The 26,556-nt window shown below is 45.2% G+C and overlaps 4 protein-coding genes and 3 long non-coding RNA genes across 7 annotated transcripts; all 7 read right to left on the bottom strand.

The window, feature by feature from the left end:
* Window positions 1-958: 958 nt before the first annotated feature.
* On the bottom strand, window positions 959-7,069 carry plxdc2a (plexin domain containing 2a). The gene is made up of 15 exons (XM_076147036.1): window positions 7,056-7,069; window positions 6,822-6,925; window positions 5,673-5,884; window positions 5,090-5,233; window positions 4,839-4,908; window positions 4,578-4,700; window positions 4,356-4,474; window positions 4,171-4,270; window positions 3,986-4,081; window positions 3,827-3,908; window positions 3,643-3,703; window positions 3,306-3,537; window positions 2,653-2,688; window positions 2,408-2,565; window positions 959-2,264 (listed from the first exon to the last, which is right to left on the bottom strand). The coding sequence occupies exons 1-15, from the start codon at window positions 7,067-7,069 to the stop codon at window positions 2,049-2,051; spliced, it is 1,767 nt and encodes a 588-aa protein (XP_076003151.1). The 3' UTR covers window positions 959-2,048.
* Window positions 7,070-7,688: 619 nt separating this feature from the next.
* LOC142996701 (peptidyl-prolyl cis-trans isomerase FKBP1A-like) lies at window positions 7,689-8,639 on the bottom strand. Its single transcript, XM_076147723.1, has 4 exons — window positions 8,547-8,639; window positions 8,417-8,464; window positions 8,203-8,312; window positions 7,689-8,114 (listed from the first exon to the last, which is right to left on the bottom strand). The coding sequence occupies exons 1-4, from the start codon at window positions 8,581-8,583 to the stop codon at window positions 7,986-7,988; spliced, it is 324 nt and encodes a 107-aa protein (XP_076003838.1). The 5' UTR covers window positions 8,584-8,639; the 3' UTR covers window positions 7,689-7,985.
* A 614-nt stretch (window positions 8,640-9,253) lies between these two features.
* LOC142996128 (apical endosomal glycoprotein) lies at window positions 9,254-16,860 on the bottom strand. Its single transcript, XM_076147023.1, has 25 exons — window positions 16,718-16,860; window positions 16,229-16,354; window positions 15,860-16,075; window positions 15,655-15,774; window positions 15,391-15,543; window positions 15,209-15,300; window positions 14,954-15,121; window positions 14,643-14,855; window positions 14,406-14,514; window positions 13,946-14,068; window positions 13,663-13,762; window positions 13,302-13,461; window positions 12,945-13,032; window positions 12,699-12,842; window positions 12,383-12,570; window positions 11,859-12,024; window positions 11,461-11,679; window positions 11,147-11,325; window positions 10,818-11,055; window positions 10,557-10,716; window positions 10,353-10,467; window positions 10,000-10,117; window positions 9,818-9,914; window positions 9,651-9,726; window positions 9,254-9,573 (listed from the first exon to the last, which is right to left on the bottom strand). The coding sequence occupies exons 2-25, from the start codon at window positions 16,344-16,346 to the stop codon at window positions 9,472-9,474; spliced, it is 3,462 nt and encodes a 1,153-aa protein (XP_076003138.1). The 5' UTR covers window positions 16,347-16,354; window positions 16,718-16,860; the 3' UTR covers window positions 9,254-9,471.
* Window positions 16,861-16,974: 114 nt separating this feature from the next.
* LOC142996537 (uncharacterized) lies at window positions 16,975-17,728 on the bottom strand. Its single transcript, XR_012961762.1, has 3 exons — window positions 17,615-17,728; window positions 17,128-17,257; window positions 16,975-17,043 (listed from the first exon to the last, which is right to left on the bottom strand). It is a non-coding gene; the product is annotated as an uncharacterized LOC142996537 (long non-coding RNA).
* A 743-nt stretch (window positions 17,729-18,471) lies between these two features.
* Window positions 18,472-19,141, bottom strand: LOC142996544 (uncharacterized). The gene is made up of 4 exons (XR_012961763.1): window positions 19,052-19,141; window positions 18,876-18,966; window positions 18,666-18,785; window positions 18,472-18,549 (listed from the first exon to the last, which is right to left on the bottom strand). It is a non-coding gene; the product is annotated as an uncharacterized LOC142996544 (long non-coding RNA).
* A 2,359-nt stretch (window positions 19,142-21,500) lies between these two features.
* On the bottom strand, window positions 21,501-22,585 carry LOC142996120 (apical endosomal glycoprotein-like). Its single transcript, XM_076147009.1, has 4 exons — window positions 22,330-22,585; window positions 21,979-22,247; window positions 21,797-21,887; window positions 21,501-21,655 (listed from the first exon to the last, which is right to left on the bottom strand). The coding sequence occupies exons 1-4, from the start codon at window positions 22,583-22,585 to the stop codon at window positions 21,501-21,503; spliced, it is 771 nt and encodes a 256-aa protein (XP_076003124.1).
* An 82-nt stretch (window positions 22,586-22,667) lies between these two features.
* On the bottom strand, window positions 22,668-23,178 carry LOC142996549 (uncharacterized). Its single transcript, XR_012961764.1, has 3 exons — window positions 23,144-23,178; window positions 22,890-23,021; window positions 22,668-22,772 (listed from the first exon to the last, which is right to left on the bottom strand). It is a non-coding gene; the product is annotated as an uncharacterized LOC142996549 (long non-coding RNA).
* Window positions 23,179-26,556: the final 3,378 nt, after the last annotated feature.

Raw genomic sequence — 26,556 nt, 5'->3', positions numbered from 1 at the left:
GTCTCTATGGGGCTGACACATAGACCTTAGACATTGGGGACCTGTGCAGGATGAACCCTGCTTCCCAAGGCCCCAAACAACCCTGACCAGGATAAGTGGATATAGAGATGATAGATAGGCCCTATTTAATTCAGTGTTATCCTGGTTTTGATGTGGTAAATTAAATTGTATTTGTGTACTTGTGTTGCTGTGGTATGCCATAACTGAAAAAAAGTACATTTTTAACTATTTAGACAAACATTATACAACTGTGTCCCAAATGATGTATCCCCATGTAGTGACACCTTCTCTACTGAATACTATATTGTCTGTTGATTTACTACAGACTACTATCCCACTCTTTACCCACAGAGTGAGAGTTGTTCAGTAGCAAGACATTGTGCCTTTTCTATACAGCCAGGCAGCTGTGTGATGACCTCAGAGGCTCACACAGGCTGTGTTCACACCCAGAGTCCACATTCCTTTTTTTAATTTTGCTTGGTTGGTTTCCTCGAGCTCACTGTGTTGTGGTGTTTGTGTACTATGGTCTGCACAAGGATGCCCATGCTTTTCAGGGAGCATCAAAGTCACTTTGTCACTCGTTCTTTTTTTTTTGCTGAATATTTTTAGTGAAGAAAGTATTTGACATAACAATGATCATGCGGTTATGAAACATTCCAGATTGTTCTTATACACAGAGGGGAAGAAAAAACCCAATGAGAACAAGGATGAGTTACGTATGAATTAGGGAAAAAAGCAACAAACAAAGCAAAGACGTTATGAAATAACCCTGGAGTTTCAGATCAATGCTCATGTACCTAACAGACCAGAGAGGCAGGATGGAGGCAGGATGGAAAGGGGATAAAAGATAGAAAAGGGGAAAACCCCACTGAAGTACTCAAACAGCCATAGAACCCCACATTCACACACCCCATCCCAGCACACACTTCCTACTCCACACTGAACGTTTTAATTTAAGTTGTGGTCAAATTCAGGAACAATGTCATGGTAACCATGGACCAAATGTGTCATTTTTGAAAAAGGCCCATATCTTGGACAAGGAAAGAGCTAGAACTCTAGCCCTCAACTGGACTAGACTAAAAAAGTTGATAAAACATGTTTTCTTTCATCAAATGGTCTGAAATTTATAGGTGTTGTCTGACAATGCTCTTCACAATTAGAAGAAATTTGAAGTAATTTAGTCATCACAAAAAGCCAGAAATTCACACACAGCATCCTTGGGGCACTAGGATTCATTGGTACAAGTTTGGAGCAATTTTGACCAAATTCCGGGCCATTCCATTGCAACACTGAAGATAAAACAAGTGTATTTTTCCATCTTTGTTGTAGTGTGTATATAGTATTTGATGTACAGTAAAGCAGTCAGTATGAACGGTTTCCTGCTTTTATTTCATATATCTACAGAGTGAATTCTAGAACATTTGTCACGGCCTAAAGATACGTCACACGTGGAGATAAACAACACGGAGAGCCATCTGCACCCTCTGTGCCCCCAGACGAAGGTGGGTGTAACGGCGAGGAATGCGGTCTGTATTTTTGCGACGAGGAAATGACACCCGAATATGACATTCCACCCTGTGAAGAAGGTGTGGGAAGGACACACGACAGCTCTGGAAAATAACAGCCCGTCTATGGGAGAGACATTTAGTCAAAAACAAACATTCAGCAGACTCTCCTCTCATGCTGCTGTGGTAAACATGACGCCAATGACCTGAGCAGAGTAAAACCAAAGCTTTCAAACCTGCACTCCACAGGGAAACTTCCAGTAAGACACAGATTTACGATTTCTAAAAATAATTCCTGAATAATTCCTCAACAAAATGCTGTTGCAGCCACATCTGCGAGTAAATTTCCACTTTTACATACAAATATATACGATTTCCTCATAGAGGTTTGAGATTTTCCTCTCTGAATGCTCAAATTCTGTCCATACGGTGAACTTGAGCGACAGCTTAATAGAGAAGAAAACTGCAGCATTCAGGAACGGAGGAATTCCCCACGTAGAGAACCAGCTCTGTCCCAAAGCATTGTGGGATATGCAGTTTTAGTCAGGAGCTCTCTGAAACGAGGAAGCGTTCCCTCTGATCCGGAACTATAAATCCTTCTTTCAGGTCACTTTCCCGCCTGTCAGACAGGATGAAAGACTGCTTGGGGTCGATGACCGCCATGCTCTCCTTGTCCTGTCCGGGGGCCTCCACCTCGGCGTAGGAAGGCCGACAGGAGCCCCGCCGGAACTTCATGATGGGCCAGTGGGTGGGCCGCCGCTGTGGGGGACGAGAGAAAGAACAGAATATGACTGAATTAGTGAGAAATCTTAAAATGCTTGGCAGTAATGCAAGAGGCCAAAAACATTTGAAAATAATTTACAACCGTCCGTTAATTCATGAGAACGTGGAGTTAGACTGACCTCCATGAAGAAGAGGCTGATGCTGGAGGTGGGGCGGTTGTACATGTAGACTGACAGAAGCACTACCGTCACCATGATGCCCATCACCAGGACGATGCTCACCAGGAGGCCGATCTGCAGGCGCTCATCACTTTTGCCCAAGTTTTCCGGATCTGCAGCTGCACGGGAAAGAAGGAGAGACTCTCACCGACGCATCACAAGACGGACAACAGAAACATCAGACAGCAAACGAAAGAACGTCTTACGTGCATCGTTGATGTGTAAAGCGATCTTTGTGTCATCTAGGAGAAAGAAACAAGACAATGAGTACACAAAAGCTGTATTATACATTTTTTACTTTGTGTACATTTTAAGATTACTGTTAGAAATTTAGACACAATTTCACCTTTACTTGTATAAAATATCATTTTTTTATGATATTTATATTTTTATGATATTTATAGCATTTCACTTAACTTTCCTCCTTATGTTTAAACACACGACAGGCTGAACAGCTTACACACAACAGTGTGTACGCCACAGCTAGAATACACCCCCAACACACACACATACAACCTGAGCCAAGCAGGACACATACACATGCATTGAGTCATCCTCAGTAAGTGAGGATAGTATGCAGTATTTAACATGGCGTTGTATACGCTCAGCTATGAGCTCACAGAGGGCTGGCAAATAGCTGACCACTTGACCTCAAAGCATCAGTCCTGCACAGGCCTGACTGAAGAGACTGAAGGCCTGGATCCATGTAATGAGACGAGACCTAATGACCAGCATGTTGCACTGGGGTCCAACAGAGATTTAATTCTACATTCTTCACATTAATTTGCTTTAGTTTGAGTCTAATTTTGCAGTATTTCAGTATTTCTGGTACAGCAAAAATTGCAGCTCACATACTCACCCTCCACAGGTTTGCTGGTGGGGGTCTGGGCTGTGGATGTTGTTCTTCTGCTCGTGCTGCTGTGTGTTAAGGTGTTGGTGACAGCAGACGTGTTGCTCACAGGGGCAGAGGTGGTGCCGGACGTCCTCTGCTGTGCTGTCGTCACGGTGACCGGAGTGGTAGTGTGTGGTGGCAGGTGGAGAGCTGTGGCATTTGTGACGTCTGTCGTCCGGACGCACCTGGGGTCTCTTCTCTGCGAAAGGAACATCGATCAGACATCTGGTGTGGAGAAGAACGAGAGCTGCATTGTTCTATCAGAGTTTACATTCCCTGCAGTTTAATGGTAAATGATAAGAACCTCCTCTGGGCAGCCGAGGTCGACCCAATCCTGACGATTACGATCGAAGCCACTGGAGCATCTGACAAAGAAAAAAAAGGTGGTGATTGATGATTTTGAGGGGGGCGAAAACAAAGCTGCATGTGCAAACTCCAGGAATTCTGCTGCCAAATGCTGAATTTGAAGCTAGAAAAATGTTCTTTACCGTTGTAGCCGACTGCACCAGCTGCAGTTAAAGCCAATTTGAGAGGTGACACAAGGACCACAGCTGGAGAACTGAAGACACGCTGGGGACAAATACATACAGTCAGCTGATTGAGAAGAAACCGCTTCCTCTGGTTCCCTGAATAAAGGATCCACTTACTAGGGAGAGGAAGAATCTCCACCGCTGTAGAGTTGGATATTTTGGATTTAAGGATGTCAACTTTGTGATACTCAAAGATGGTTCTCCTCCTAACATCTGAAACATGCCACCAAGGATGTGACAGAGTTAAATATCAGTATGGCATCAATCTACTCGACACACAGCACGACAAACCAGCCACTCACTGGGAATCTGCTCGATCTCGTGAAGCACAACGAACGCGTCCGACAGTCCCACTTTCACAGGATGATTCTGAGCACTGATGTTACTGAGGTCGACAGGAATCTAGGGGGAAATTTGCCGCGAGATTAAACCAACATGACACCCTGAGTTTAAAAAGAAGACATACTGAGAAGAGGGGAGACGTCACCTCTTTGTAGGCGAAGACGATTCGCCCGTCGCTGTGCAGGGCAGCCTGGAAGGTGAACGCACCCAGACCAACGCTGTCCTGGAGATAAACGCGGTTCCACTGCACCACCAAAGCGGTGCCTGGACATGACACAGAAGCAGGCATGTACAGAGAGAGCACACACACAGACACCAACACATTCAGTACACATCAGTAAGCCGACTGTCTTGCTCTCTCTCTTACCGTTATCACAGTAAAACACGGTTGAGTTGTTGGACAAGCTTGGGTCAAAATTAGCCATAAGAGGGGCGATGTACTGGGTGGCTGTGAGCATTCTGTGAATTATGTCTCCAGTGTAAATGAAACCTGGGAGGGGAAAATAAGAATGGGTCAATACTTGTGTTTTACCCCATAGTGCAATCTTTGATTATTCAAAAACAGGATTTCAATGTCTTTAAGAGTAAATATTGAAAACTCCCTCCCTCAAAACCCTGAAAGCCTCACCTCCAGTTGCCACGGTGATTTCCTTTAGCGTGTGACCATAGAAAGGAAACTCGAAGGAGAGATTCACTCTCTGCAAGCAAGACAGGAAAAGTGTAACATCATGAGCGAGACGAATCATCCCAAACATCACGGCAGCTGCATCTCAATCCAGTCAAAACATGGATGGAACTCTAAAAGACGTCAACACAGAGTCGCCTTCATCCACAAACTGGTGACTGACTGACCTAACTCAGTCTATTCTGTTGACTTGCCTCAGCTTGTCTGTGTGCGCTGGACAGGAAGCCATGTGTCTTCCAGTCGTCCTCCTCCATCTCCTCCATGTTCACCCACAATTCTTTGCCGCCTGCGTCTCCGGGACTGAAGATTTTAGATGTGTAGTAGGCATGATCAATGTCCTGTCAAAGCAAAGGGTGTACTGTGACTTACAGGTCATCTAAATGTCTTCCAGGAGCGGGATTTATAGCTTTTACGTATCAGAAAAAGCAGAGGTCATGTTTTAAAAAATGACTAATATGGTCAGAAATGTTTGAGTGACACTTCTCCTGTCACATCCGACTTCACACTTGTCAATCAGTCAGATTCCTGCTGTAACATTTTTGCAATTTTGACACATTTTAAGTGTTGTTGGAACTCAAAAAGAAATGTTCCTTGTCCAAGAACATTTGGTATGACGCCTGTGAAGAATCTAATATTTCACATTGAGCTTTCCATATTAGACTGAATCATCAAAGAGGAAAGTGTTCGTACTACAACATCCTTTCCATGTTTGTTATGGTCCACTAATGACAACCATTTTGCTGTCAGGAGTGAGTTATGTCGCCATGACGACCCTACCACTATCTGCGTGGTGTTTTCATGTCCCTCCTCCATCAGCAGGTCCGGGTCCGAGTCCTCCAGCTGGTGCTGGTCTCTGTAGTGGCCCCTCTTATCCACCACCCAGCCAGAGGGCCCACCTTTGGTCCTGGGTGCCCACCTCCTCACTCTGGCTTTGGCATCCAGACCTTCGTCAGGACGAGCCGGCCCCTGGGCGCCATGACGATAGGCCCCTAAGGAAAGATAACTTGCTTTTACACAATTGATACTGTTGATGAAAAAACAAACAAGGCAATATTGTGGTTATATTGTCGTTTTCTCAACCATACTCACTTATACAGTGTGGTGATAAATTGCATTTCATCACCTCTCCAGACCCTCACAGATTTGTTTACATGAAGCAGACCGACGGAGACCGGGAGTCAAGGGGTCACAACTCAATTTATGTTCCTTGTAAGGTGTCTCAAGTCCAAACAGTTGGGAATCAAAGTAATTGAATGAACTGGGAATTTCAGTTGTCAGCAAAAACGGATCCCTGCATCTGCCATGTGGCAAACACACATCTCCACTCCATCATTCAGCCCTGCAGTGACCGTGCTGCGCTCTCACCCTCTCCTTCACAGCAGAGAGTGAAAGCTGCTTCACATTCTTCACACCGACAGGCCCAGGACCACGCATACGGGGCCGGACAGTTGTGGGTGTTGTGTCTACATTTTGTTGTCACATGGTGCTGCAGCTGATACTGATTAACTCAAGCAAATAGTGCAGATGACAAAGAATGTTGTTTGTGTTTGGACTTTAATGCTGTAATACGACACGCTTAAATTGACAGAGTTGAGAAGTGGAGTGAATTGTTTTGCACTACCAAGGTTAGAATGTCACGTCTGTTTGTGTCAATATCCCAGGCCTCTATCAGATAGAAATCAGAGACCCCATATTCAGCTCAAAACGTAGTTGTAATATCTTTAATCACAGCAGGCTTTTTCAGATCTTGTAAAGTAAAATTTGTTAATCGAACAGCGCATACTTCTAGTTCTTGGTGGATCGAAGGCAGGAATATGAGTATTTACCGTCAATAAATATCTCTAAAACCCAATTTCTATATTCTTCTTAGTAATATTATTCCTACTACTGTTGCGGAGATAAATATAGTAAAGTTTGTGGACCTACCATGCACAGGTGTTGAGTCCATGTGGTTTATATGAAACTGGAAAATAATCACCAGTCCTGAGATGAGGTGGATCGTCTTGGTCCCGGTCTTCCCCATCCTTCCTCTGCAACTTTTACAAGGCAAATAAAGTCATGGACAGGCGCAAAGTGGGACCTGTAGCCCAATGTCACTGTCAGAAGTCACGATAACAAATCGTCTAATGAGAAAGATCAGTTATTCTTTCCCGTCCTAACTTCTTGGCTCTCATGTCAGTTACGCACACCGTCAGATTGTTCGCACAGATTTGTCTTGCAGCGGGTTTGCAGCGTCTGTCAGAGCAAATGACGACCGTCGGCGATGAACTGCGCCTGTGCGAGCGACGCATTCAAGTCCTTACATAAACGTCGGGAATGTTAGCCCGGAATTACATAGTAACATGTTAGGCTTAAGGCTGTAAAGTTTGTTTATTCGATTCAGCACCGCCATGCTGCCAACAATGCATCGCTGTGTCCGGCATTTTTTCCTTTGAGGTTTCCCGCTCTTCAAAAGGGGATACGAAAGTGCGGCACCGGTTTAGCTAAACGCGTTACAGTAGCACCAAATGTGAAAATTACGAGCAGCAAGTCGTTTCCCCTAACTAATACCAACATTCAACACTAGATGTCGCTTGAATCAAAGCAGGAGTCGAGTTCTGGATTTGTTTTCCTTTCCGAGTAGTAGAGGGCGATTGGCGTCAAATGTAAAGTTTTACGTGAAACCAGGTGGTCTGGATGAGAGACTTGTCCAAACTGATTTAGTTGTATTGGTTTTAGCTACCCTAAACTAAAAGACTCAGTGCTACAGGAAGTATGCCTCAAAAACAAGACATTTGGCCATTGTATGCTCATGTCAAAATTTGAATTTATTTTACATCTGAGGAACAATCAAGAGTACAAGACAAACGCATTTCAAGACTAGATCTGACCAGAACCTTACTACAGAGTGGTCTGAAGCTGATTGGATTCAGGCCAACATTCAGGATTCTTTGTACATGCATGGTCAAGATGTTGAGACTAAAAATGACATGTCACACTAGATTGCTTAAGACTGGCTGCATTACACTAAACAGCCTACTACTAAACTTCTACCACCTTACAGTTGTGAATGTCTCCAGGGAATATAATTTCAAAGCCTATGAAGCTTTGCTACTCCACCTCCAGCAGCTCCAAATCATACATGAGAGTTGCACTGGGTGGGACCAATGGGTATCTTCCTTTAGTGCCGTACGCATAATCATGAGTGCAGGTCACCTTCACACGCTGGCCAACGCTCATCTATGGACGCAGTGAAATCATATAATGCATGTCAAGGATCTCAGTTGACTGAACAGTATCGTTGTATTCTCTATAAATCCATCCTTACCTGAGCAAGCGTCTCATCCCAAACACGGATCACTTCACCCAGTCCAAGCTTGAATTTGCGGGGCTGTTCGTTCCTGCTGGTTTCAAACTTGTTTCCATTTGCTAGCATGGCTGGTCAACAAACACACACAAAAAAAAAAAAAGCTTTACAGCAGCCTTTTACTGCAAATTACAGAAACAATTTGATGAACAAAGCATCTCGTTTCCAGACATACCATTAAAGTGCATAGTCACAGTTTGTCCTTTTTGGGGAAAGGTCTTTCCTAAGAAGAGGTAAAGGGTTAGATTAAATCTATTTGAGAAGGAAATACTGGATCCTAAGGCTGATAGAAGTGGAAGGCTTACCATCTCCAGCTTGCAGTGTCTCAATGTCAAGTCCCATTGTTGCTTAATTTGTTGTTGCGTCTTTGCTCACCGAACAGATGTCAGAGGAAATGAGAATGACAAGAACCAGACCAGTGCTTTTATGTCCTGGCCTCTAATTAGTCACACGCTGTTCCATAGGTGCGTCGGCTCAACAAGGTCGTTTGTCACAACAGGTTTCACCTGGTGGCGGGAACACTCAAGCTCCAGACCTTTTGTAGCCTAATTGTAGCACTTTTGTAGATAGTAGTTATCAAGTAAAATTCATAAATGTCAATTAAATGTCAGATGAACCTCAAAGTTTCCATCCGTTGTAATGTTTTGTGCAGCTTCTCTTCTTATTTAACCTAAGAGTGCACAGGACGTGTTGACATCATCATTTACCTTTTACTTCCTCAAAACACCTGCACACACACAATAACGCTCTACAGCAGATCTGGTTTCAGTGTAACTTTTTAAAGGTAGATAAAGGTAGATCAATAAACGTACAGTTTCATGAAATAATAACACGTCAAGACGCTGGCATGGCAGATAAACCAATTCATTTAATCGTGATTCTGAAGATTCTACTGAGCTGGAAAAGATGGAGATGCTTAAAATAAAAATACATTTGTATTATTTATGAAGTGGTATAGTTGATAAAAAAAACTTATTTTCTAATGAGACGTTTGATTATAAAGGGGCTACAATAAAGCGTCAATTGTCTTTAGAATATGCATATATATAGTTATATATAGTTATATATAGTTTAACATTCTAATAACATTAACCCCTTGTAATGTTAATGTACATAAAGACAATAAACTACAAAATGGATGGTATTATGGGGATATGAGGATATACAGTTAAATATACATTTTCACATTATCTGACACTATTACTTGTTTACTTTTTAGTATTTTTTGGCCTAAGCTTCAGTGGAACCCTCTGCAGCCCCAGGAGCATGCTGGGAGGGATCATACAGGTTGTTGAAGAAGGAAAAGTCAGCCCGAGTTCCGTGCTGTGTGCCCTGTGAGGAAGCAGATGTAATGTTTACCATCGACAGAGCCCAGAGGAGACGCCCGGTACTGCATCCAGTGTACTCACGTCTATTTTGCAGTCATAAAGGTCAAACACAGAGTTCTGGTCAGTCACATCATTATTCAGAATCGTCGGCTTGATCCTAAGAGACAAAACCTTGAGTCAACACATACGGTATCTGGAGGCGGCGCATTGTGACCGCTTTTTTCCTTGTAAATGAAATCACAGCATACGTTGCACAATACTTCCTGTTCAGCATGAATAGGACGATAGAGAGGATGACTCCGCCCAGCAGAGTCAGACCAACTGCCAGGCCTGTGGACAACATATCTGCAAACATAGGAAACACAATGAGCGCAGAACATATGAGATGCTTCTAATGTGTGAGGCAGATACATATTGTCACTCAGTTGACCTGTATCTGTGGTGGGGTCAACAGTAGGCTCTGAATAGCAGGGCCCAGAATGGAAGCTGATGTCATCGAGAGCAACGTCGCCACCAGTATTCATCCCCTTCTGGTACGCAAACACAAACTGGAGCAAAAAGAAGAGGAAAATTCAATCAATTCAGACAAAAGCTGAACAGAAACATAAGCAAACAATTGAAAGTATTATTGGAAATTACTGCATTTTGTATTGAAATGTCAATGACGGTTTGAAAGCTTCTGTTATTTATGACAAACTGTTATGTTAATAAGATGATTAAGGTTTTTGCTGGAGTTTGATTCTAAGACACTGGGACCAATGAGCCAGGACGCATCGTTATTACCCAGAATGCTTCTTGGTGTTGAATAAACACATTGGCCTGGTGCCACTTGTCTCCTTGGTCCCCAGTCTCAATCCATTTCAGAATTCCCTCCTCGTTGCCAAGAGCGTGCATCATCCTACAGCGAGTGGAGGGAAGACAGCGTTGATTGAAAATGAACGCGTTACACTTGTTCTTACATTCATGTTGGGTTCATTAAAGTGTTACCTGTCATTTATGTAGAGTCTGAGAGTACCCACATGAGGGCTGTACATGTGGTACCAGAATGTAATGCAATGCCCTCTAGTGGCAGGCTGAAACACTTCACTGATCAGGAAGGACAAGTCTCCCCATTGGCCCACTGAGTCGTCCACATACAGGTAATAACCTGGAGGAAAACGTGGAAAGATCCCTCGTAAAAAGGTCAAAGGTGGAGAATCTTAATGTATGAGTGATGTCATCACAGTGTTATGAAATTACAACCCTCACCCTTTGTTGAGTTAGTAGTATGGTCAACACTGGGGCCAGTGTTGGGGTTTGGAGAGTCCCCCCTTCCCCTGAGCCAGTCCCCCTGGTCCACTCCTCCGCCCAGGTTACTCCAGCCGCACATGCTGCTCTCAAAGTCACAGTGTCCCCGAGGCGAGCAGTGCGAGTCGATCAGCTGTACGTCATCGAACGCCACGTCGCCCTCATGCGTGGGTCCAGACTTCACACCTTCCACAGCGATCTGTAGCAGGCAGAAGGTGAATGATACATCCGCAACAAGATGTTTATTCATGAATTAGACTTTAGTGTCTCGACAAACCCAGCTGACTCACCCTGTAGGGTCGAACCCGCGGCATCAGTGAAGCCTGGGCAAACCTCCACAAGGGGCCCTGGTCTCCGGCCTGGGAGAAGAGGAGAGCTTGCTTTCCTTCCTCACTCTCCTGGTACACGTTCAGGGTCCCCATGCCTTCACCATACATGTGGTACCACAGCTGGATGCAAGCTCCCTTATCTGAGTGTTGAATTGTGATTTTTTAGATTGTATTGAATTTGATCTCTGATGCATTTTAGGAAAACAAGAGTAGAACCAGAACAGACACGTCTGGCAGTAAATGATGATGATATTTGTAATTGCTGACCGTCTCACCTGCAGGATACAGTGGTGAAGACATTTTGCCCGTCTGGCCGGTCAGGTCAGTAGCAGAGGAGGGTAAGTAGTAGTAATGGCCAGTATGTGTGTTGGTGGTGTGGTCACTGTCTGGTCCGGTCTTGGGGTTGGGGGTGGACCCTGACTCTCTGACCCAGTCGGCGTCATCAGTCGTCTGCTGCAGCCAATTACAGCTCCCCTCTTCAAAGTCACACAAATCTGCAAGAGTGGATGTTACAAATGTAAGTAAGTAAGTAAAAGTAAGTAAAGACGTGCGAGCTAAACTAAGACCCTCTCCACTTCCTATCTACAGGCTCTCTCCTCACAGACCCGGTTTACTGAATCATGCACCTGGGTGTGAGGAGACCGGATTCAAACTCTCTCATCAGCCTTTGTACCTGAGGCAGGACATGGCCCACTCATTAATGCGATGTCATCGATGGCTATATCCCCCGCCTCTCCTCCCACTGAAGCCTCCAGAATCAGTTGGTGGACCCTCTGTGAGGTCATGTGACTCTGCACGCGCTGCCACTCATCCCCTTGGTTTCCTGCCTTTTGCCACACCTACAGGAAAGACAGCAGGCTGATTCACTCTGCACAATGAGGATGTGAGGAGACTTTTTTTTTTTTTTGCAAAGACGTGAAATACTGTATGCCATTCATCAATGTCATTTTGCAATCGCGCATTTCGCAACTGTGTGAAATGTATAACAGTAAACACACACATAGGTTTCTATACGTTTCTCAATCCACCTCACAGACATTCTTCTGTAAGGGAAGTAACGCCTGTGTCATTGAGGGCTGCAAACTGAACTCATTCATCGGTGGAAAAATGCAGCCTTATGTGCCTTTGCATTAAGGTTTAACAGCTCAGATCATACACTCAAGAATGTTTAACTATTCAACTACATGTGTGCTTTACCACTGTTTTCGTCAGGGGATCAGTTGTCTGTAGAATCATCCTTACAGAACCCACAGTGGCTCCAAACATGTGGTACCAAAATGTGAAGCAGTAGCCACTTTCACCAGTGGGTGGCAGCAGTGAAGTCTTCATCTGGGCCACGTTCCCCGGTGCACTTGGCAGGGAACTTTCAATGTGAATGTATTTCCCTGTGAAATTAATAGAATTGATATTATTTGACATTTGGTAACGTTTGGATGTCACACCCATTTTGTCTGATTAAAGACAGTTCTCACAAAGGCAGTTCTTATCTAAGGGAGTGTAGCATCATACTGACCGCTGCCTGTGGTGTGGTCTCCTGCAGGGCCGGTATTGGGGGTCTCAGTGGGCCCCGACTTCAATTGCCAATCCAACTCATCCTCGGCCCCCTGCAGCCAAAGACACAGGCCGTCTTCAAAAGAACAGCTGTATGCAGACGGAGCTGAGGAGAGAAAAAGCAACACCAGCATACAACAAGGTTTCCTCAAGGGTTTCTGTCATGTAAAGGCCTCAACGCATGCAGTTATGAGGAAATCTCATTTACCCGGTGGTTGGAAGGATTTTTCGCAGTTGAGGAAAGAGATGTCATCCACAGCGAGGTTATGATCTCCACCAATGCCACTGAACAAAACCTAAGAGTGTAAATAAACGAGTATAAAGAAGGATTAATGTCCCCAAAAATGTTGATTTGCATTGCTGGATCATCATCAAAACACTGTGTACTGGCCTCTGCTGAAACAATATAGTGGATTATTGACTAGAAACAAATAAGAGCATATGGAAGGACTCCATATACTCACTTTCACCTTCATTTTCATACAGTTTGTGGACAGAATGGGGATATTGCAATATGAATGCCCAGTATGTGAAGGTATCAGATCTTCTTATAGTGAAAATGCACCTTATAAGGCTGTCTCTGCAGGCCCACAGGCAGATACTCTGGGGTCCAGTGGGAGACGGTGTTATGGCTGCGTGACCACAGGATTGCTTCACTCGCCTCAGCTTGCTGCATAAGCACTCTGAGTGACCCAGCACTCTCTGCGCTGATGTGGAAGTGAAACCTGGGCCCAGGAAAGAGGGAAGGAAGGAGAAGAGAGGGTTGGATTGGGAAGGGGGTTTGCGTGGCAGGAAGAGGGGGGTTGGGGCAGAGGGAGGATTGAGCAATTTCGAGCAAACTCAATGTATCAAAACAAATATTTTACAGACAAACAGGAGTAATGATGAGCCTCATTCCGTCCCTTGATGTCAGGGTTATCACTTACAGAATTTGGCAGTAGGGGGATGAGGGGGAGAGCGTGGGACTCTGGAGTCGAGCCTCGCTGAGCGCGGCCCCCTGACTGAAACTCGCCCTCATGTAGTAGCCTGAGAACAGGGGAGCACGTGCAGAGTTAACAAAGTGAAATGTGCTGATACAACTGCTGAGGGACGGATGTGGTTAAGAGCATTTGAGGCACACTTTGGACATGTGCTCTCAACTTGTTGTGTGAAGAGTTAGATCTCTCTCTGGCTCAATCAATCAATCAATAAATCAATCAACCACTTCACCTGTGTGTGTGGTGTGATCGCTGGGAGGCTGTGTGGTGTTGCTGGCTTTCTCTCTCTGCCACCTGCTGCGTCCATCGCCGGCGTCACGCCACTCACACTGGTCCCTCTCAAACGTGCACGGACCTGAAAGCGCACGTGCACGTCAGCAACGCGACATCGATGTGAAAAGGTGGGAGGAGAACATCGGTTCATTCATAACAGAATGAACCATTCATTGAAACTTTTGTCTCGTGGTTACGGCCATGTTAGTGTCAATGGAGCAACATAACCTTTGACCCTTTTCAGTCCGATAGAGCGTTACTGTCGGTACTTCCTGTCTCTCGGGGTGCAGATACATCAAGATTAAAGGCTAATACTTATTCAAGACTGCAATACAGTTTAACTCAGGTGGTATATTGCTTTAGAAGGTATCGGTTATCAGACATTATGTGCAGTAAATGTAACAACAGGCGGCTCTCACCACAGCCGTCCTCGTCCTCCCCTTGGGGACAGTCTGGATGGTAGTCACACCGCAACTGCACTCTCACACACACTTTGTCCGGTGACCGCCAACAGAAGAACTCATCATCCTACAACGACGAAGAGAAAGACAATTTGTTTAGGAGAAGAACTTTAAGGGAAATCCACAGGGGTTTGGTTCTGGGGATTTTATTTTGGTAATGCAGTGACGACTCTGCTCATTTGGCTGACGGCTAACCTGACAGGGTGTGGTTGGTGTGGTGGAGGGTATGATGGTTGGTGTGGTTGGTGTGGTGGAGGGTTTGACGGTTGGAGTGGTTGGGGCAGAGGTGGGTGGCGTGGCAGGCAGTTCCTGATTGTCGGGGTCAAACACACACTGGCTGGAGAAAGAGACATCATCCAGTGCGACCAGCCCTCTGTGCTCTGGTCCTCGCTCGTAGCTAAAGACAAGCTGAAACAGACACGACGCAGAGCAGTAGTTACAACTGGCTTCGTCCATTATTGTCCACCGTCAATCCAGATGTGTGTTTGTGTGTGTGTGTCGCTGACTTTGCTGTTGGTTGATGAGGCAAAGGTGACCTCTGCTCTCTGCCAGCTGAAGCTGTGTGATCTTTCCCTGAGCCACAGCACTCTGTCATCAATGCCAGACCGTAGCGTCCTGGAGCGGACAGACAGTTTGGCTGCGGTATCGTCTGAGCTGTAGTAGAAGAATCTCACCTGCACGGATACACAAGCTTTAGTATCGGAAAAAAGATAAGAATAGAGATTTATGGAACCTCTATCGTCTCTCCTGTGTCCACTCACAGTGCAGTTGGAGTTTGGTCGTAAGGTTTTGGAAAGGATCTCTGATGTTTGTCCCTCCTCAGTCAGGTGATTTCCAGGGACAACATAGTGACCTGAGTAATGGTTATAACGATAATAAGTCAGAGCTCCATCTTCATCATCATGGCACCTACTTGGTCTCCTCTTGTCTCAGATTCTCATACCCGCGTCGTTGTTCTGGGTGTGATCCCTGGGAGGTCCGTGCTCAGGCCAGACTTCCTGTCCCTGGCGGAGCGTCCACTCGGCCCCGGCGGTGTCCACCTCACTCTCTGCCCAAGAGCACAGGCCCTGCTCAAAGCTGCAGCGCTCTGTTTGCTCTACATGAGCAGCAAGCAGCCGCAGAGTGAAACAACCACCACAAGTTACAAGCAGATAGTCAACAACATCAAAGTGTGAATATAAAACGGTGCTCAATAATAGAATCTTACCACAGTGGCTCTCGTCAGATCTGTCTCCACAGTCGTCGCTGTAGTCACACACTCGATAGTGCTCCACACACACCTTGTTGTTGCATTTGAACATATTTGCTGGGCACAAAGGCTGCGGCTCTGAGAAGAACATTGAAATAAAGTGTGTGAATGTAAATCAGGTGCGGAAAAAAGGGATTTATCAGTGTAAAAGCTTGAAGCCTACCAGGCAGGGTGCAGTTAGAGAAGTGTATGTCATCAATGGCAACATGTCCGAGCTTGTTGAAGGTCCCTGAGGCTTCGAACAGGACGGTGAAGTGCTGATGGGTCCGACCAACTATCACCTCACCGCGATGCCAAACATCTCCATGGTTTCCTGACAGCCACAGCAGAGGAGTGGACCTGGAACTCTCCTTCAGCAGCACCCTCAACTCTCCAATGCCTGTAAGAGCGCAGGTGACACTCAGCAAATTCCTCCCAAGTGCAAACTTATTTGGCAAATAAAGTGATTCTGAGAAGTCAGCGTTCATGCACTCAGGTACACTTGAAGGGAGCAAGGGAATGCAGCGCGAGTGGACGGACACATAACACACACCTTCTCCAAACATGTGGTAGTAGAAGCTCAGTGTGCAGGAGGTGCTGGCCTGTTTCATGATGGGACTCTGCAGGGCGGCAGGACTGATGTGAACTCCAGGCTCAGCCTCCACTGCCATGTACCAGCCTGGAACAACCAGAGAGGAACAAAAGGAAGAACCAAAGTCATTTCACCTGTTTACAGTCACAGCAGCTTCAATGCCACCAGAGTTGCAACAAAACATATGAAGTGGCAGCAGACATTTTAAGGAAGTGTGCCATGTCTGTTATGTTATGTTTTTGTGGAAGTAACACAACTCCTTAGATGTACTTGCTCATCATCTGTATTCATTTAAGCCCCTCCTACTTATGTACTTAATAGCCATCTCAGTATGTTAACATATTGTTAACATTTATGCAGTACAGGGACACACACATTTATTTGACTCTGGATCTCTCTCTTCTATTTAAATGTGTGTGACATGTTTGTGAGGGCAGGGTAGGGTCTTACCTCGCTCAGTGCCCAGTGTGTGTTGGTCCACAGGGGGTCCACTAGTCTCAGACGCATTCCTCCCTATCACCCAATGACGCTGGCCCACACTGACGTCCTCCCAGCCACACGTCCCATTCTCAAAGGAACAGCCTGGAAATCCTGTGGTTTCATTTGCTTTAGGAAGATTAAGTGTAAGATTAAGGTTTTCTTATCACACAAATTGCAGTGATGTAACACAGAAGTAAAAGCAAAAACATGCTGGTACCTTGACAAAGACCTGGTGTGATACTGATGTCATCGATGGCTATGAAGCCGCTGTCAGTGGACTCAGCTTCAATCAGCAACTGCACACAGTGTTGGGAATTATATTATTAAAAGATCAATACTTGAATCAATATGAAATTGTGTCTCAGCCTGTTTTGATGCACCTGGAACGGTTTGGTCTCCATGACAGACTGAGAGAATCGGGTCCAGCTGGGCTCACTGCTGCTCCTGTTAAAGATCAGTTGCTCCTCTGCTGGATCTGAACGCCTGTAAACCCGCAACGTCCCTGATTCACTGAACCAGAAAGGACAAATGCCATATTTCTGTTAGATACGTGTAAATGTCATAAAAAAATATTATGTTAAAGTATTTCTCGTCTTCCTCCAGCTTTTTTTTTTTTTTTACAATTTTAAACAAATATATGCTCATATACTTTATTTAAAGAGTTCCAGGGCTGAACTATGCCACAGAATATTTCTTGGCCAGCAGAAAGCGTGATTCATGCCTCAGTGACATTTGTGCACACTTCCTGAGGAAGTTAATGGGGAAACTAAACAGGACACACTTTCTTACAAGTAACACCTTTGTATTTCCAAGTACTGTATAATGTAGGAAGGATGAAGATTTAGTGATATTGTTTCTAAATCTGACCTGCCGTCCATCTGGTACCAGAAGGTGAGACAGGATGTGTTGTCCTTTAGCTGGATCCACTCTGACAACACCTGTGACTGAAGACTTTTGTGGGTATGAGGTTGTAATGGACTCAGCAAGAACCGACCTAAAACCAAATAGAGAACAAACCAAAAAAATGACAAAAGATATTAAGTGATACAGCAAAAATGAATGCAGTACACCTCAGATTCTGAACATGCAGCTTCAGTTAAAATAAGTCCAAAAGGGCACAATTATATCCTGATAAGTTATCTTCAGCTCTTACCCTCTGGTGTCTGAGTGCTGTGGTCTGTAGCTGGACCCCAGAAGTGCCCGTTGGCCTGCACCCAGTCATGTCCATCTGCCTTATGGACGTTGACCCATGTGCACTGTCCCGACTCAAAGTCACAGCTGCCCGCAGGTGTGCAGGCCCCCTCCCTCACTGAGACGTCATCTATTTGCACTGAAGAATTAACTCCAGGAGAATTGATAGACTTAAACACCATCTGGAGAGGGAATGGATCTGTTTAAAGCCAGGGCCTCATAGAGACTGGAGGCAGACGAGCAGAAAGAAAGAGAATTCCCACACAAAACATCTTACACGGAATCTTGTAAGGGAGGACACAGTGACCTCTGCCACCTCCCATGCTGTAGAGGGAGCGCCAGAGCGGCTCCAAAGAGCGTTACTCAGCTCCCCGCTCTGCAGCACATGGACAGCAAGGACATTAGATGAGCCCACGGGTAACCAGTACCTACAAACATAAATGGAAAACTCTGTGTTGAAGCTAGTATATAATAAGTAAAGTACACAGAACAGTAACACTGGACTCACCAGAAACGTAAACACAGCTCTGTTGCTGAGGTGAAGTCAGGCGAGATGAGTTGAGCTACTTCATTGAGTATAGAATTTGATTTTAAAACAGTCATGTAGAAACCTGCAGGATGGAAACAGCTGTTTGCAACGCTCACTGTTTACTTTCCATTGTGTGAATTATGAGAGGATGAGCCTTCTCTACTCTCCACATCTCTATAATACTCCACCTGCACTCACCATTTTCAGTTTGATATGTGTGGTCCACATTAGATTTTGTTCCTCTTTGGCGATGCCAGAGACCCAAATGACTGACATCATTCTCAAAGCCACACTGGCTGGAATCAAACCCACACACTTCTAAAAAAGGTTTAAAAGAGCAAAGATGTGATAATGTGTGTTTAGATAGTGATGCTGATTTGCAGTGTAAATGTGCAAGTATACACTCACTCTGATTACTGCAGGCTCCCTCCCTCACTGTGATGTCATCTATGGCAATGAACCCTCGGCTGCTGGGGTTTCTGTATCCAGTGAACTTCATCTGTGAATTGTGTTAAATAAAAAGGCTGAAGCATGGAATGTTTCCTTCCATGGGTGGACACACAAATGGATATGTCAAAACTTACCTTCTGTAAACCATTCGTGCTGATGGTCACTTGTGCGTTCATCCATTTTGGATTCTGGCTCCCCTGGTGAGTCCAAGCTAACAATTCAGATGAGGTCTAAAACAAAGCATTTCATCATTTTAATCATTGATTTTATTCCAATACAAGTGTAACATAAAGTCTTCAGAAATATTTGGGTACATACGGTCTGAACCAGTAGATTTAAGGTGGACAGTGAAGGCCCCAGCATGTAATACCAGAACCCAACACAGACAGGTGATGCAGGCTTGGAGATGAGAACAGAGATGACTGCACTGTCAGCATGCTTGGATCCAGATCCATTTAACAATAAAAAGAAACCTTTGAACAGAAAACAATACAGCTGGTTAGTGCTCATGACTCATCTGATCTTCTCTCCAGTGTTAGTTCAATATCTGCATTCACTCTTTAATACCTTCATTATTTCCCACAGTGTGATCATACAGAGGTCCATCCAATGGCCGATCCACATGAAGCCCACTGCTAAGAGTCCAGTCTGAGTCATCACTGACCTCCTGGTCCCAGTTACAGAGGCCTATTTTACAAAACGACATTTAAAACCCCAGCATATCCATAACCCTCATGATGGAATATGTAATCAATAAAGCCAGTATGTCAGTATCACTGCAGGGAAAGTTTGTTAACATGTCATAGATGACTCCGTGGTGACGTCTACTCGGACTGCGAGGAATCTGGGTGTGACCCTGGACGACCAACTGTCGTTCTCGGCAAACATCGCTTCGGTGACGCGTTCCTGCAGATTCCTCCTCTACAACATCCGGAGGATTCGTCCCTTCCTCACCGACAAGGCAGCGCAGGTGCTGATCCAGGCTCTTGTCATCTCCCGCCTGGACTACTGCAACTCCCTCCTTGCTTGCGCCCCGGCTTCCGCCATCAGACCTCTGGAGCTCGTACAGAAAGCTGCTGCTCGTCTGGTGTTCAACCTTCCCAAGTTCTCCCACACAACTTGCCTTCTCCGTTCTCTACACTGGCTCCCTGTAGCTGCTCACATCCAGTTTAAGACTCTGGTGCTAGCCTACAGGGCAGTAAAAGGAACAGCTCCTTCATACCTCCAGGCTACGGTCAAGCCCTACACACCCGGCCGACCACTTCGCTCTGCTGCCTCCAGGCGACTGGCTGCCCCGGCGCTCAGCGGCCCCTGCTTGCGATCGATGCGGTCACGGCTTTTCTCTGTTCTGGCACCTCAGTGGTGGAATGATCTCCCGACTGATGTCAGGACAGCGGAGTCGCTGCCCATCTTTCGCCGCAGGCTGAAGACCCATCTCTTCAAGAAACACTACCCGGATCCCCCCTTATTAGAACATCACCTACTCTGTCCTAGCTCTTCTGATGCTCTTGTTTTCTAATCTTTCATTTCTAATTTGTCCTTTTTTCTCATTCATCATAGTACCTAACTTATTGCACTTCTACTCTAGCTCTAGTTATGCTCTTAGCTGTTGGTTTAGGAAGGAAATGCGCTTACGATTTACGAAAAGCGTCTGCTAAATGACCGTAATGTAATGTAATGTAATGTCAGTATGTTCATTGTCACCTTGCTCAAAGGAACAGTCCATAGGGGAGACAGATGATGTGGTTGTCGTGGTAGCTGGGTTTGGGGTTGTGGTTGGGATGATGTCATCACAAGCCACATCTTTTATGATGTGGACATCATCCAGGGAAAAGCTTGCATCCTTTGAATGTGGATGCCTGGCTTGGAAAATAATCTGTGACAGAGAGAATCCCATTTTAGTAAAACCGCATTTTACTTTATGTAATAATTATAACAACCTTTTACCTGATGACTGCCTGAGGCGTTGTACTCCACCCGTTCTTGGATCCATTCGTCCTTGTTGTATCCACTCATATTCCATACAGATCGCAGACCAGCAGTCTCATTCACAAATACTGTCAATATAATGTCTGAAGGTCCTGGAAGCATCAAACAAAACTATACTGAAACTACACAACATAAACTGACCTCATGCTGATTCTAAGCTATTCAGCATGATCTTATCCTGCTGTAAATATGTTTGTAAATATGAACAAATGTGTTCATTCTAATATAGATTCCAGGGCCTCACACAGCAGACAAGGCGATCCTTACCAACTGACCATCCTTGGGCATTATGCCAGAACTTCAGGCAGGATCTGTCTGCTGCGTCCATGAATTCACTCTCCAGTCTGGCAATCTCCTCTCGTTCTGACTCAGAAGCCATGAAAAGTGCAAAGTGGCCTGAGAGAGAGAGAGAGAGAGAGAGAGAGAGACAAAGAGAGAGAGACAGAGAGAGAGAGAGAGAGAGAGAGAGAGAGAGAGAGAGAGAGAGAGAGAGAGAGAGAGAGAGAGAGAGAGAGAGAGAGACATTGATATATGAGGCAGAGTTCAGTGTTCAGATTAATAAATTCAATGTGAGTTGATGGCAGAGTCAACACATCACGGTGACCCACCTAAACGAGAGTTAGTGGTATGGTCTGTTGATGGGATGAGAGGACCACTGGCTGTCCCTGAGAGCAAGTCCCAGTCCACTCCAGTCTCTGCTGGGGGACTGTTCACCCACCCACAGTAATCCATCTCAAAGTCACAAAAACCTGTAAGGAACAACGCACAGACATGTCGGACAACACACACACACACACACACACACACACACACACACACACACACACACACAAGTGAAACACTTCCTTAATGTTATAGTTTTATATCTGAATTCCACACTTCTCACTAACCTGGCGGTGGGCAGGCACCATTCAGGACAGTGAGATCATCAATGGCAACGTCTCTCACTGTTCCATTTCCAACCACCGCTTCAAAAACCACCTGTCACTCAGAAGAAGAGGGCAACTCTGTTACCTATGTGATCATTTTGGTCTATGTTTGTTGCTTTAGCATAACAGGTATCATCAGGTACCTGATAGGTGGTGTCAGGGCTGGAAAGCGACACTCTTCCATGCCTCCAGTGTTTCCCCTGATCTCCGTGTCTTGTCCACAGCAAGGTGTCACTTCCAGCGCTGTCAGGGGTCTGAATGTAAACACTGAGCTTTCCCACTTCTGTTCCCTCCATGTAGTACCAGAACATTAAGCATTCCCCATCAGGAGGTGTGGACTCCATGGCTGCTGTCACCATGCGGCCTATGGACCCTGCAGGGTGACTCCACAACCCGGCACTCAGGTAGTAACCTGCAGTTAAACGTACATATATGCACATGTTACTTTCATATTGATCACATTGATATTGTCCACATTGGGAGCGGCGGCTGACCCTGGGCAGTCCCCAGAGTGTGATCCACGGCTGGGCCTGATGAGTTGTCTGGCTGCGATGTCCCATTGATCCGACTCCAGCCGAAGTCAGCCGAGGGTTGGCGCTGCAGACCACAGAGGGACGCCTGGAAGGTGCACTCCCTCTCAGCCGGGCAGGAGCCGTTCTTACTGCTGGACATCCACACGTCGTCGATGGATATGCTCCCTCGCTTGCCACCCAGCTCAGCTTCTATAATGAACTTGGAGAGCATTGACATGTAGGTATAAAGAATATCAACCAGATGAACCTGTGATTGTACAAACACAAAATCAAGAATACCTGAATTGGAGTTTCACTCCTGAATGTAAGATCAGCAAAGTGCCATTTGTTCCCCTGCGTACCATTCCTGATCCACACAAGCGTCTCTAACTCATCAGGACCCTTTGTGATGAACTTCAAAGAACCTGGAAATAAGGGATCACCAAGCAGAGGAAAGACAATCAACACAAAAGGGTCGAAGAAGTCTTTAATTTTTAGGATTTTGATGAATTTCCTCCAGTGTGGACAGTAAAGGTACTCACCGATGCTACTGCCAAATATGTAGTACCAGAAGCTGACACATAGGACTCGGCCTGCAGCTTGAGGGTAGCTGATGAGTCTGGCTGCTGATGAAGGATCTGGCTGATTTTCAGTCGAGATACACATAAAGTAGCCTATATAAAAAAACAAAACATCATCAAATTCTCTGTACAATCAGGGTGTTACCAGGTCAATGGATTGTAGGGGTGGAGTAGTATTGTGTATGTTTAGATTAAGGTCAAAATTAGAGTTCCACCTTTCCCAGTGGTGTGGTCAGACGGCGGCCCTCCATGTGTGAGGTCTCCTTTGCTCTTCTTCCACATCAGGGTGGCAGTGTGGTCATGATACCACGAACAAGTGTCCTTTTCAAAATCGCACGAGAGTCGGTCCGATCCTGCCGGGGGTTCTCCATCCCCGCAGTGCTCAAATGTGATATCGTCCAGCATCACATCCTTCTTTGCGAAAAAGGGAGGTGTGAAGGAAAACAGCAGCTGTGGAAAGAAAAAGGTTCAAACTGTCCTGCTGCCTTCTGAATAGATTTAGAATAGAATGTTAAGAAGTAAATAGTTGTACTTTATGTCTACTTAAGTGACAAAAATATACACTTGGCCCTCATCATAGTCAGATTTGGTGTAGAGAGAGATCTTTGTGTTTCTGTACACACTAACCTTGTACCCTCCTGGCTGGTTGCCGATGAAGACTGTGGCTTTTTCCCAACCCGCTGTGTTACTTTTAGAAATCTCCAGCAATGTTTCCACAGCGGCTCCTCTCTCCATTTTCACATCAAAGTTTGATGACCCCTGGGTCTCCTTATCATAGATATGGTACCAGAAGCTGAAACGCATTCCCCCGTCAAACACAGATTGTGAATCAAATGAAGTCTTGTATCAGCGCCTACACTCACTGTGCAGGTACCTCCATCATGTATAGGTAACTGGAGGGGAAGCTTCTTACCTGATCTGGCATCCCAGAGCGGCCAGGGTGTTCACTGAATACTTTAAAATGGCCTCGGAGAGAAAACTAGATTCTTGTTCCCCATCAATATGCATGACACCTCCTGTAAAAAAACAAATGTGCACCAGGAGCATAAACAGTGCAGGGCATGTGCAATAAAACGGCTATCATCAAATGCTAGATCCTGTAATATAATAATCACAATCATCATCATCATCATCATTTGCCATTGCCATGCATTGTATCAGTTTAGAGTTGCTCAAATCCACGTAATAAAGTTAATGTTTACCCCATGGACTTTCTGTGGTGTGGTCCACTCCGGGTATGGAGGTAATGTTTGCCATCTGCAGTCTCCAGCTGTAGGACCCATCACTGGTGTCATTCCAGCCACAAGAGTGATGCTCAAAGTCACATGACCCTTAACCAGAAAGAGGCCGATGGATTTAATATAGTCAATACTGTACACAAGAATTTAAAATGTCTAGATTTTCCTGTGCCCGTCCTTTGCTGTTTCCATTCATCTATAAACTCATTGGTTTAGCTTACAAAGCCAACAACAATCAGATACAAACTCAACACAGAAGAAATGGGCTTTTGCACTGCAAACGAGCCGGCGTACCACAAAGCTCCTCCTGCAAACATTCCCCAGACAAACAGCGGAACTCTCCAGGACGACATGATGAGACAACGGCCCAGAAAGCTGCAAAGAGAAGTTCTTTCTTTTTAGATAACAAACAGATAACAGGAGGAGAGGTGCCAAAGCCAGCTGTACATTTCTTTACTGAATTATCTGAAGGCTCCACAGCTTAGATCCACAATTTAACACACACTCCACACCAACAACAGATACCAAACCAAACCTTGTTCAATTCTCACTGTACGTTTTAATCGGTGAAACCTTTACATATTTCTACACCTCTTGTCACTACAAAACCCAATTATTCTATGTGAAACAACAGCAAAAATAGGTGAACGTGCATGATATTTAACCCAGAAGACCCTTACCCGAAAGCAGAACCACTAGTTGCTTCATGTCTAGAGGAGCATGACAGAGAGCGATGCATTCAAAGATCCTACAGTTCGATCACTACCCCAGCTAACCCTCTGATTAACAGCTGTGGGATCATTGGAACGCAACACAGCTCAGAACACGAGTCGTTATCTGCAAACCCTTGCTTAAAGTCCAGAGTGTACTTTACTTTATGACTCTTGGTGCAGGTTTCACTCATCTGGCCTCAAATAGGTAAAGGCCAGAAAGTCATACAGACGTTTAAGATGATCGTGGAATGACTGAATTTTCCACAATGTACTGGCATGGGTGCAAAAAATGCTGACGATTGAACTATTGTTGCACGTAGATGCTGTGTTGCTTCATTTTAGAGGCATGTGAGTTAACTGAAGTTCCATCACAGCATTTTTCTTTGACTTGAAAGTTTGAGGTCAACAGGAACATATCTGTCTGACCAGGGATAGAAAACATGTGAGGACATGAAAAGTCCAGGAAAGTGTGTGAGGCAACAGCAGGAGGAGATGAGAACAATCAAAGCAATCTGAGGAGAGTTGAACCTTGAACCTCGTGTTCAGGGTTTGATATATTTGCAAAATATATGATGTTGAAGATATTACATGTTGGGCATATTTGCTGACACCGACATCTTCCCCCCGCAAGCCGCATGTTATAAAAATATCCGATCAAAGGTGTGTGTGTGTGCAGGAAGTCATGTAAGGAAAGGGGTGGAGGGTGGGAGGAGAGGAGATAAGGGTACAGTGATCAGTGATAAAAATCAGAGGTACACACGCACACACGCACACACTCCCACACACGCACACGCGCACACACGCACACACTCCCACACACACACACACACGCGCACACACACACACACACACACACACACACACACACACACACACTGCTGCTCCGTATGCAAGGAGACAGATATTTGCTTACTTGTGAGGTAAGTTCATCAAAAGCTCCAGATACACAGATTTCAGAACGTTATTGGGTTAAAACAGGGAATAACTAAAGAGGAAGTGAAAATACAGAACGCTATGATTCATATAAAGGAAGAGTTGAGCTTGACAAGATCTAAATGCCTTCCCGACAAAACAGGATATTGTGTTGCCATCAGTTGCTACACTTGTACAAAATAATCTCTTGATCAGCAACAGTGCAGCATTATTCTAGTTTGATAACCTCACATTTCATCTTTTAGGACCTATGACTTCCTGCTGTTTGTACTCCATGAATGAATTAGCAGCCCAAGCTCTTTCTGCTTGGGCGGTTCTTCTCCTTTGCACACTCAGAGTGGCCTGATGCTGCTCTTTCAGTCAGAGTAACGACCAATATGAAACATACTGCCAGACATGAATCACCCAGTTATGTTTTTGATACTTAAAATGATACTTAAAAACGACTGATCAACCACAAATGGAAAGCAGATGTTGCCGCTCTATATGCTGGTGGATCCCATCAGACAGGTTGATTAGGTGACCTGAATCAATCTCCAAGAATTTCCTTCAGCATGTTTGAGCTTAATCTCTTTCACATAACGCTTCCAGGACAACAAAGTGAAGGGGCCATCTGCTGGAGTGTGACACTTGTGCATACATGCATACATGCGTGTGTGCGTGTGTGTGTGTGGCCCCTCCTTCCTTCCTAATTCAACCTTTTCGCCAGTGGGGAAATGTTGAAATATGACAATCTGAAACATG

The sequence above is a fragment of the Genypterus blacodes genome, unplaced genomic scaffold, assembly GCF_046128005.1.
Source record: "Genypterus blacodes isolate CSIRO-AG114 ecotype Tasmania unplaced genomic scaffold, CSIRO-AGI_Gbla_v1 ptg000005l_1, whole genome shotgun sequence".
NCBI classification, from domain to species: Eukaryota; Metazoa; Chordata; class Actinopteri; order Ophidiiformes; family Ophidiidae; genus Genypterus; species Genypterus blacodes.
The sequence above is the reverse complement of the archived record's forward strand: the minus strand, read 5'-3'. Positions and strand labels throughout refer to the sequence as shown.